Source organism: Xiphophorus hellerii, chromosome 8, assembly GCF_003331165.1.
Source record: "Xiphophorus hellerii strain 12219 chromosome 8, Xiphophorus_hellerii-4.1, whole genome shotgun sequence".
Taxonomy (NCBI): Eukaryota; Metazoa; Chordata; class Actinopteri; order Cyprinodontiformes; family Poeciliidae; genus Xiphophorus; species Xiphophorus hellerii.
The window spans coordinates 18654403-18666794 of NC_045679.1; the positions used below are offsets into that span (position 1 = coordinate 18654403).

A 12392-nucleotide genomic window follows, 5' to 3' on the forward strand; every position below is an offset into this window, starting at 1 on the left:
TCCAGTCTCCAGTGCGCATTGACGCGCCCGGTCACGTGTGCGTCTAGACACCCTGTCGCTTAAAAGAAATGTGATTGTGTTGCGCAAACAACAGATCAAGTAGAGCCTGCGGAGCGCACACGCACACAAGCCCGCGCACATAAAAACACACAAGGAGAAAAGTTCAATATATATTTTTTAAAAGTTTTAAAAAGTTTAAAGTTTAGAAAAAAGTTGATAGAAAGGCAAAAAAAAAATAATTCTTAAAATTATAAGTAGATGGAAAAGAGGAATAATTCTGGAACATTTTCTGAGCTCACAGCACAAATACTGTTTAATAATTGAACTTATTAGATGCAATTCTTTGGATTGAATAAGCAGTTTTCCTTCAGTTCATACAGTTAAAATGTTTAATAAGAGTGTGTCGTGATCGAGTCATGATGATTACCCAGGGTAGTCTATGTTAAGTATTTGCCTCGTCTTTCTTTGCAGTGAAGACGGCAAAAAATAAAAAATAAAAATGGATTGGTTATACGGGTAAAGTTATATTTCAAAGGTAAAGAACATGTGCCTGTCAGACTAAACTCAGGGTAAAAACTAGATCATACTGTTGGGTCCTAGTCCTAGAAGGGAGCACGCTGCTGCCCCCTTCTGGTCATTTAAATTTCAAGTGGTAAATATGAGTTCACTGTCCTTTATTGTTCATCACATTAAAATAAATCCTTTCTCGTTTGACAGCAAATATGCATCTCTGCTCACTTTCTTGGTGTCTTTATTGCCCGGATTTGTTTTTCGTTTGTACAATAAAGCACACTTAAATTAGTGAATTCATCCTAGCAAATTCCATTTATGCCCCTTGAACTTTTCCACATTTTGTCAAGTTACAACTACACACTTCAATGTATTTTCCTTGGAATATGTTATGTGACAGACAAACATAAATTAATGCATAATCGCAAAGAGAGAGGGAAATAAACTCATCCAGAGTTAGCATGAGCCTCTTGGCAAATTTATTATGTTCAAGTGGATGGCCATATCATATTGGTCGTCATATTGTTTTTAGCTTTGTGATAATGGATATTGTTACCATCCCCCTGCTAAATATATATTTTTGTTTTTGTTTTTGTTGGGCTGTTTGTTCCATAGAAATCTTCAACAGACCTCTGAAACCTTAAGCGAAGAAAACTGGATGCACTTCATTTTATTTAGGGATACGCAGGTACAGTGAACTGAATCTAAATGCACGCTGCATTTTTCAGACATTATATTCTAATATAACTGATTTCCTTTTCCTATCACTGCGGAATTATGCATCACTTGGTGTTTGTTTGTCACCTAAATCTACCCCTCCGTGGCCGTGGAGGTACGTCGAGATGTATGAGAAAGAACTCAAGATAATCTGAAATAACATTGGTCTACAATCCACGCGTGTGTGTGTGTGTGTCCTCTGCAGCCCACAGAGGTCCCCCCACAGACATCAGTCCGGGGAGGAGGAGGTGCACTCAGCAGTATGTTAATGTGAAAGAGTCGCCGGAGGGCATTTAGGGGGGGGGGGGGGGGGGGGGGGGGGGGGGGGGGGGCTGATGATGATGATGAGGACGATGATGATGGTGGTGGTGGTCGGGATGTGCTGGATTGGGGGCTGGGGGTCGTGGAGGGGTTGTGAGTTAGACCATTCCGGCTTTACAACCCCCCCAACTGGCGCCGAGCAGAAGGAGCGACGCAGCAGCGTTTTAACTGGAGTCTGGAAACAATCAGTTGAGGGACGGGGTGTGTGTGTGTGTGGAGGGGGGGTCTATCAGAGGGAGTTGTGGAAGTGACTGGCTGCCACAGTCGTATATCGTCCCCTCCCCTACCCTCACATCTCTTCTTTCCCTTCCTTTTGTGAGCGCATGAGACCGTTTTCCAGTCCAGACTCCAGGAAGTAGCCAGTTTTATCTAACCCTTTTCCATCTCAGCCCGGCTCAGGAGTCTGTCTGCAGTCTAGCCCGAAGAGGAGAGAGAGAGACTGTTTTCTGTTACACACTGTGCAGCAGCATGGTTGTGCCGAGCTGTGTGTTTTTTTTAAAGTTGCTTGCAAACAAACCACTTCCATGTTAAAATCTGGCATACGCACATGACGAGCAGATCCAATCACTTTACACGGTGGCATCACGAACATAAAATACCACATTCATTTTGGGCATTTTAATGATGCATTTGAAAAGTTTTTAATGGAGGGTGGAATTATAATGCAACTGGCAGCTTTATATTGATTTTATTTATTGATTTATTTATTTAACAAAATAACAATTTTAAAGATTTGCTCCACAATAAGAATTCTGGCATGATTCTGGATCAAATTTTAGCCCAATCTCTGGCCATGATTGGTAGAGTTCACTTAGGTTTTCTGGCTTCCTGTCAGACTGGGCTTCAAAGCAACGTTTACTCAGTTTAAACAAGGGAGACCCTTCATTAGTCTGCTTTATCCATTTGACCCTGATTCAGACTTTTTGATGCTTGCCTTAAATTTGTAGCTTTACACAAAAACATTCTTAGATCAGGCTCAATAAAGTTCAGTTGTGTTGCCACAATCACAAGATGAATGTTTGTTCCAATACCAAGCATGGCAGTGGTAGCATCAAGCTCTGGGGCTATTATTATTATTATTATTATTATTATTATTATTATTATTATTAATAATAATAATAATAATGTCTTCTTTTTTTTTACCAATGGTACTGGTGCACTGAGGAATGAAAATAGAATAATTATCAATTATTTTAGATGTCGCAAGCTTGGACACAAGAGGGTGTGCCAATAGTGATCCCAAATACAAATCAAAACCTGTTTTGGATTGGATAAATCAGTATAACATTAAGATAGTGGAATGAACCCAAACTTAACCATACTGAAAAATTAGGCAACATGCTTGAAATTCGGTGGTAGGAAGCCAACCATTTCAAATAAACTCAAACAATTCTCCATCCAAAACTATGGCAGACGCTACAAAAAACGTGTTTTTTTTTTCTCTCTTTAGCTTGCCAAGTGACTTTTAACCAAATATTAGTTGAGATGTATGAATACTTTTCAGTGTATGCATAACTTTAATCTGGGTAGGTTATGAGAAAATACACAAGAATTGTACCCACTTCCAGTTTAGAAAAAAAATCCTCGAATTTTCACATTTTCAATTAGTCAAGCCCTAAAGATAACTGTTTTAGGAGGATACTCCAGTGCAAGAACCTTGAAATTATCATCTTATTAATTTGACATATTTCCTTTCAAAATAAAGTTCCCTTTTTTTTTTAATAAAATCTTGAATGAAGTTCATAAAATGTAAGATATTATCAGTTATGTTTGATTAGCTTCTTTGTTCCCAGTAAACCTCAAGCAAGGCTGTGGCAGACATCAGCTCCGAATTCAGCACATACAGTATGTGCTTCTATGTCTCCTCCTCTAACAGAAAAATTTAAATTTGCAGGATGCTTGAATGAGCTTTTTAAATCTATTAAATTGACCCCAAAGAACTAATTGTATCAAGAGCATGCAGTGGGGTAAAAAGCATTACACAGGAAAAGAGACAATTAGTATTCTAGATAGGAGTTCTGGCCTTTACAAAAAATGTACTAGTACACTTCACTGCTTCCATACAAGGGCTCAGGCATGTGCAATTGAGTTTTACTGCATGAACTGCTGTTTCCAAATAGGATAAAGGCCGTTCATAGGGAATGAATTTCTACAAAGATAAGAATGATGAAAATAAGACAACTTTAATTAAAAAGATAGAAAGGGATTTTTTTCTTTTTTTTTTTTTACATCGCTTGCACATCTGATAACTTGTAAGGAAAGAGCAGGAAAACGCCCACTCTGGTAAATGTCAGCGCATAATTAAAGTAGAAAAGAAAAATCCTGGGGTTAAAGGCAAGAAGCTGAATTTGTCTCTTTTCATTGTGCAGGGAAAAAGTGTCATCCATTTGTCAACAACTCCACTGGGAAATCTACAGTTGTACACAGTATGAGAAAACCTAAATGTCATAGTGAGCAATCTCTACAAGAGTCTTCATTGCTGTGGCAGGCAAAAGAAAAACCTGCAAGATTGACATTTAGTAGTGTAAAACCTGCAATTAATTAAACAGCTGTTTAAAAAATAGGGCTGGAGGCTACGCAGCAATAAAAACAGAACATTAGAAAATACACAGAAAATATAAATTTCAAGTGAGCCAACAGCATGTCCAGGATTTACCGCAGCTCTTTGTTTTGCTACATCTTTACTCAAACCTGGGGACAAAACGGATATGGAAAACACTCAAAGCACAGTAAAGAAACTAAGCATTTGACAACACACAACAAAATAGTCTCTAAAAGTAAAAAAAAAAGCAGAGTACTCAACTTCCTAGCCCTAAAGTATGTGCAGACATATTGAGTTTGGAGGTCAGAATTGGCAGACAAACTCAAGTCTTGCAGCTTACCTTCCAGGTGGATTTTTCCATTTTGATCATTGCATTTAAAATTCAGAGATAAAATATGCAGAAATATGTAATTATCATCTTGTAGTGTTAAATATGTCCAACCTGGTCACAAAACACAACAGCTAGCAAATCCAACGCAGCTAAACTTAGTGTGACGTCATTTCCAGTTTCAAGATATCCGAGGTACACGTAGCAGAGCATGAGTTAGTTATCACTGTTCAATGTCTATCTAGCACATTATCTACGCAGCCAAATATCATGAAATGTGAAGAATTAACAACTAGAAGGTGGAGGAATGCTTAAAACTCTTAAGTCAATCTAGTTTAATTAGCTGCAAGGCCGACTGTTGACCTTGGAAGGCTAGTTATACTTAAGAAAATCTTCCACTTTGTTCTCAAGTAAATACCATCAGTGCATGTTTTAGGTATTTCAATAGTTGTACAACTGTGGTTTCGGAGAATAAAAGGACTTGACGTAGACAAAAAGTCTTCACTAAGGTTTAACCAGAGGTTTGTCATTCCATTTATTGTCACCCAAGTTAATTGGTATCTTGCAGACATCAAGATCATGTCAGTGTGCCCGTCTCGTGTTTATATCTTTCTTTTACTTCAGCGGTCCAACCCACTGAGTCTGTTTTCAATCCAGGTCAGATCTGCAGGACTGTGGGTGGTTATGTACCCATTTCTTTTTCACATTTAAAATCTTTTTGAACACATTTCATATTATGATCGAGGTTGACTCCTGATCTGACCTCATCCTAAAACTGCTGAACTTACAGACCTCCCACTGTTGCAGAGGCAATCAGTCAAGTTAATGAGCTCTGAGTCACAGGGGGTAAGCAGCACTTTAGCAAGCCAGTCTCCAAAGTGTCCCACTTTTGAGAACTCTCTGTAGAAAACTGATCTGGGTATGACCTCTGGCTCTGGAGTCACACTGCTCCAGTAGGGGAACAGTTCAGGAGAGGGCACAGACATGTAGAAAACATACAACCCTTCCCAGAATCCCATGCTTCATCCATCTTCCCATTGAAACAGAAGCAGGAAGTCGACCCTTGCTGCATGCAGGAACAAGGAGAGCCATGTCACTTTGTGGAAACCTCCGTTCAACCATCTGTCGCTGCATTAATATAGCAGGTGAGACTGGAAGCGCATAAAGAAGGTACTTTCAGTCTCCTTGAGAGTTCGATGTCACTGTAACCTAATGTCAGGCCTCTGCTGAAAATACGGCACAGCATTCTTTACATCAAATCACATCCATTATATTGTCCTTGAGAGCCGGAAAATTTCATGCAGAAAAACCATTACAGTAGAGCCAAAAGGCATGCACTTCCCAAGAGAATTGCATGCCTCTCTTTGACAGTACAGTGGGTGCCATTGTCAAAAACTTTTTTTCCTCCAGACTCTGATTTTTCAGAGTCTGCAGAGGAAGTGTTCATACTTCTTCTGCAGCAATGATGATATTAAGCAACCAAGACACATCCAAGTTGATGTGTGAGGCACATTCAAAATGTTATTGAATGTTTGAGGTTGTTTCTTGTGTCTTGTTTAATGCATAGGAAAGAAAAATGATGTTCTTTGGTCACAGTGAACAAAGAAAAGTAAAATCAAGTGTGCATATGAATTGGGAAGAGAGAGAGACTGGTACAGGAGATCTTCCAGCTCAGAGTCATCACCATGTGCAACAACTCTTTAAAGAAACATGGATGAATTATATTTAATTTCCCTTTGGAACTAAAGTATTTTTGACTTTGAATTAAAATACCAAATGCAGTTTTAAAGTGATCTAATTTAAGGTGAAAGAGCTATCCACACCAAACCTGAAGCTATGGGGAACATAAATGTCCACTAAACCTAAAGACAACAAATAATTCAATGCAAAATTGCATAAATCTCTTAGAAACAGCATGTGTTGTTCTGTAAATGGTGCAGAATTAATGCTATAATAATGAGAGAAACACATTGACTTAACCATTTTATTGAAACTCCTATTTTTCAAAGAAAACTGACAAAATGATAGCTGAACTTGCAGTAATAAAAAGCTAATTTTCCAATCAAGTTTCCATGGCCTTAAGCCTCAAAAGCAGTGCTCATCTTGTTCCTGCCACACTTATATTTAGTGGTCTTGAATATGCTTCTTCATATATATATATATATAAAAAAAACCCAACATACATGGAAATAAATAACTTAAGTCTCAAGTTAAACATGCAGATAAAGTAACAAATTGAAGAGACAGTTGTAGCTATACACAACAGGACAAGAGATGTACTGTCTGTCCTAGTTTAAGTACTTGCCTTGGGAGACTATCCAGAAAGATGCAAATGACAAAGACTGAGTGAAGTCAGGCTGGAAGCAACGATGAAATCACATGAATCACAGTGATGCAGGAGGCTAATATTGTCTAGGGACTCAGATTAAGCTCTAATTAAACTGTACATGAACGATGGATATTACACAGCCAGGGACACTGCATATTTAATCTAAAAGTTGATAATAAATTATGTTTCTCTGACTGTTTTGAACCCAACGGCAACTTCGCAAACAAACCAGTTATAAATCGAAGCTGTTCTCATGAGGGTTCCAAATAAAACCTAAATAAATGACATTAATATTTAAAACTCAATATATTACAACATAGTTAAGAATCTAAAGTCGTACGGTGGAAATGTGTAACATGTAGGCATTGTCTATTTTTTCCTCAATGATCTGTTCTTTGAAGAATGACAGAAAAGGGAATCCTCCATTGCCAGAAATCTGAGCTTCTTGGCCAAACAAAAATAGATATGTGCTGTTAAACAAGCATTCACTACAGAAATATATTGGGGAACAATTGGAAGCTACTGTGTGCACTGCTAACCAGCACTGATGAGGCTTCACAGTGTTGAAGCAGAGCAGTTATTACAATACAAGGTTGTGCTGCATAAAAAGGAACTCCATCATGTACAAGGTCGAGGCACTTTGAAAGCAGCGTGCACATACTACAAATGGTAACATACACACACACACACCCACGCCCCCACACGAACCCCCACACGCGCGCACACACACCAAAAAAACACACACACACTCATTAGTCCTTTTATTCTGTTTTGAACTGTGATGAAGGCTGAATGTTTTTGGGGTTATTTTCTTGTTCAACCAGAGTCCATGCTGAACAACTCGATGCCATGTGGGTTCCAGTAGAGGCCAACACCAGAGTTGAAGACCAGCGACCAAACGTATGGGATGAAGAAGTCTTCTGGCTGGTCTTCCTCCACGTACTTAAACTTTAGCTCTGGAAACTTCTGTACACACAAACAAACAAAAAAAAAGAAAAGAAAAGGAAAAATAAGGAAATGCATGAGACTTGAAGCTGGAAAGTACTATATATCCCCTCTGATTTGAGAAAATGTTAGGATTCAGTAGAATAAGGTGGAGAGTGCCACGGAGGAAAGGGAGAGCTATGTGGATGGACAGATGGATAGATTGACATTGTCATAAGAATGGCAAATAGAATGGGGATGAATAAAGAGATGGATGGATGAATGGACCAAACACAAGACTAAAACCATAACAAGACAAAAGAAACACCACAATGTTGTTTGGAGTTTAAAAACTTGATAGCATATGACTGAACTTTCCACCGCGGTAAGAAGTTTTAAGGTGAACAGAACTTTTTCAAGGTAAGAAAAATAATATTTTTGCCCACAGCAAGTGAAGCATGATTCATGCCAGGATACTTTTTGATTGACACGAAACTCTCCCCGCTTAATCATCTGCACGACAGATTCAATTGTTTGCAAATGTGTGAAAAATGTCAGAGGTACAATAAATCTGTAGCTTCTGTAATTAGTTTCATAATGTGTTGTGTTTTTCTATTTTTTTCCCATCATCGTGCCAGCACAAGCGATAATTATTTCTCTTTCAAGAAGTTGAAAAATAAAGAAAATCAAATCCTTAAACAAATGGTTGAATTAAATTGACAATAGAGTTGTTTGCTTGTGTGTATTAATTCGTTTTCCACAAGAACAGAAGGATGCAAGTCCTGCTGATGAACTCTTCATGATTGGTCAAATCTTTTAGTCGGAGGAAATCTACAGATACATAAGAAACTTTAAAGTTCAGCGAAGAACATGATGGGCCATCAAAACATTTTTTAACAGTATGAATCAATAGACACTGAAATATGAGATGGATAGACTGGATCAGATTATGGAAAACAGAGCAAAATGGCATGCTAAGCAGTGTGCGGCAGTTTCACCCAAGCTGAAACTGATTGCGGATGCACAGAAACCTATATTTTCAGACAATCTCCACAGACTACCATAAGAATAAGATGGCCAAGCAGACAAAAGGGATACATTTCTGATGTGAACACCAGGATCACGCTAGGGTCATGCTCTTCGATGTTGAAATTAGCTTTTGCAAGTCTGCTGTCATCAAATAAAGCTGAAATGTTACTGGAAGTGCTAGGGGAAGTGTGAAGAAAGTCTCTTAAATTGACCAAAAACAATCTGCAGTTATATTAATGTTGCTCCTGCTAGTCCAAGGGAGCACTTGCCTACATGTTTCATAGCATTTTGTTAACCAATATAAATATTTAAAAGACAAAACCAAGACTCTAATGATCACAATAAAGTAAGAGCTGAATACAATATTCTGTTTTGCAAAAAAAAAAAAGAAGCTGAGATCTTCTCATATGAATGCTGTGTGATCTTTTTCCAACTCTACCAGAAAAAGAAGAAAAGCCCACCAAGTGGACTAAACCAAGCATCAGCCAGGCCACCTAACAGCAGGTAGGCAGCAGAAGCAGAAAGCATCAATAATACAAGGGCACCTCATTATATCTTCCCATCTCAACATGCATGTTATGTGCACGCACACAGTCCAGTAATCAGGCTGCGCTGAAAGACAGACGCTGTGCCCTTTATGTGATGGTCCCAGTTTGCTCCATTGAGTCCTGACTGCCTCTATTCACAGCAACGCTATCGGTATCATAATGACACAGACGAAGGGGCTCCGGGGTCACAGGCCATATGCCAGGCTACTGAGACTAGACCACACACACCAGGACCATTGTGATGGCCAGACACAATGCAGAAGCTGTGCTATCCTCCTGGTATGTGTGTGTGTAGGTGACTTGTCTCAGTCTACCAACTCAGCAAATGTCCATACGACACTGACGGTGATGATTACTCAACTCCAGCTCTTTTTTTGCCTAAGGGATAAAAAATGGCTCTAAACTTTTTCTTTTAATTGGAAAATTTGTTTCTCATTTTTATTTATTGATTTACATACATTACCACATGGTGACAGAAGGTTGTCAAGGAGATTAATGCCCATATTGGATTATCATGATATATGGATCCTACACAGTAATGCTGATGTGCTAATTAAGATAATTAAAGCATTAATCAGCAAACATGGCTATGTCAACATACTGTCAAAATGTGTGATATTAATGCTGTTCCATCAAGCAACATTAACTGATTAAATTTGCCCAGGGGAATATGCAGATATCTCCATACAATATACAATACTCTAATTAGCTTTATGAAGCATTTCTGATATTAGCTGAATCTACATGCTATTTTTCACCTGTTAAAATCAATGGTTGCTGAAGTGCAAAGGGGAAATTTTAGCAGACCTTTTAGTCATTGCTGAAAATGGAGTGGCGTACATTTCAGTCACTTTCAGACAATGTCAAAAGAAAATCACCAGACAGTTTCTGATGTAAATTTGCACAGCTATTGCAGATGAGGGTCATGTTAGGAGGATGTTCTTAGCGTTGTCAATCTTATTCATGCACATGCTATCCACGCCCCTCTCCCCTTGCTCTATACTACAGCTTTTTCTCAGTGTCAGAGCCGGTCATGAATGCTCAGGGTAGTTGTATGATCAGTTCGGCTGATGTGTCCATGACAACAACTTCTGGTGAGGAATATACTGTATGTTGCATAAACCTCCATGAGCGTCTGGTTCATCAGAGATGGGTTACCGTTTTCTACATAAGGTGGAAGTGAGGAGTCAAAAGTGAATCCACAATTCGACAAGATGTTAAAAACACAGCACCATACAGTTGCTTGGTAATAACTACAGTGGATTCTTAGTCTTCGTGGTCTTGTCTAAACCACAGATGTTTCCCCAAACATCTGAAAATGCCAGCAGTTTCCAGGCAGCGGATTTGCGTAAATGTAGCCTGAGAGAACGTTAGTGGGGTTTTTTTTTCCTCAACCAGTATCTTTCATTTGGCTTTTATCTCGACAGCAATAAATTAAATCCTTCTTTCTCAAGAGTAGCGCTAAGATTCATGAGCATCAAGAGTAATATAATTCACTGTGACATATAAAAGCAAAGAAAATGATCAGAAGTTTCTAAAACTGACCTACTAATGCACAATGACGCTTTAAAATTTCAAATATCAGTCCGTTTTTTTGGACTACTGATCATATACCCTAAGGAACATAATTTGTGGTCAAAATCTACAATTTATTCTGCATATTAAATAAAACCTTGCCAGTACAAAACATACATTACTGATCATTTCTGGATATATGGAGAATGTTTAAACCCCTCTGGTATGTTGAAGCTTCCCCAAGACAATCATTAAGATCAAGGAGCTATGGGTGATAGTGGAATAGAGAATTTCTGTGTGTTTTTATTGTTTATCTTTCTAGAACCTGCCTCATATTTCACAACACACACAAGAAGTCAAGAGACACTAGCTCTGCAGAATATTATAAAAAACCTGAAACATGCAACAATTTCTTTACATTTGATAAATCCATCAAGAATCCCTTGTTGAATAATGCATGTATTTCTGCCCCCTTCTCAGCTGTTCTGTCCTCAAGAAAAAGCACAGATTGTATATCAAAAGCTACTAGATGCAGTTTGTTCGCAGTTTTTTGTAATCAGAAGTTATATAAAGAAACACATGGGAAGTTCTGCTGTTCTTTCTGGTTCTTGAAGTCTGTTTGGTAAAAAAGCTTCTCTAAAGCTACACGCAGCAGCCAAATAGCTTCAATAAAGGCTGCAAATAATGGAAACAAGTCTGGTGTCACGTTAATAAAATTCAGCTAACTGGACTGATCAAGGTTTTTTTCAAATTTTTATCTGATAAAACCTGAGCAGCTGACAGGGATGTATACAAATCTGGAGGTTGTTGTAAAATGACCTGCCCTGAAAAGCTCAAATGGAGGAAAAGATTACACTTAAACATATTTTCCTCAAATGATCATTTCCCCAAGTCAGGGTTTTATTGAAGGAAAAAGAAAGCCAGACACATGTGAGTACCTCTTCTAGACTCTAAATACATAAAATAGAGCAAATAATGCCTGAGTCACAGTGGCCACTGTTTTTCCTTCTACTTATATATTGGACGGGGATAGCTGGGGATTTTGTGCAGTCGGAAATTTTAGATATTCAGCAAAAACATCCCTTACAGGCTGAGAAGAGAACAAGTACAGCGACCCCAACATTATTATTAACCGTCCCTTATTCTGACTTCCTCTGTGGATATCTAATGTGGTTCTCTTTTGCCTTTTCTCTTTATCCCCTCCCCATCAGGTTGTTGTCGGGACCCACTTGGCCAGAGAACAGATCAGTTAGTTATAGGTCCTGGCGGGTCAGGCCCTCGCCCCAGAACACAGACTGACTGGCTGGCTTCATATCTTCACTCAGGACTCTGTGTTCCCTTTCCTCCTCTGCAGGCGGTTGTGCTGCCAGATCTTGACCAGACAGAAAAGAATCCAGCTGTGGAGCAAATATGAACCCCGAGCAAACAAATAAACTCAAAAGCAGGTAAAGACACAACCACTCAAATGTTATATTTCAAATTGACTTGCTTGTGTTGGTTTTCTTTGGGGTTTTTTTAGTTTCTTTTTTAGTTGCTTTCTTTCCAAATCTCTCAGTCATTTATTATCAAAAGGACAAAAGTAACTAAATTACTGCTTGGTTTTGAAGAAAAATCTAGACCCTCCAGACG

At 38.6% G+C, this 12392-nt stretch overlaps 1 protein-coding gene across 3 annotated transcripts in view; it reads right to left on the bottom strand.

Moving 5' to 3' along the window:
• Positions 1-6388: 6388 nt before the first annotated feature.
• dym (dymeclin) overlaps positions 6389-12392 on the bottom strand; it is a 48707-nt gene continuing 42703 nt past the window's right edge. For all 3 annotated transcript variants that reach the window (XM_032570509.1, XM_032570507.1, XM_032570508.1), the window contains exon 17: positions 6389-7713. In XM_032570509.1, the coding sequence (XP_032426400.1) occupies positions 7564-7713 (150 nt within the window). In that variant the 3' untranslated portion in view covers positions 6389-7563. The remainder of the gene's footprint in view (positions 7714-12392) is intronic.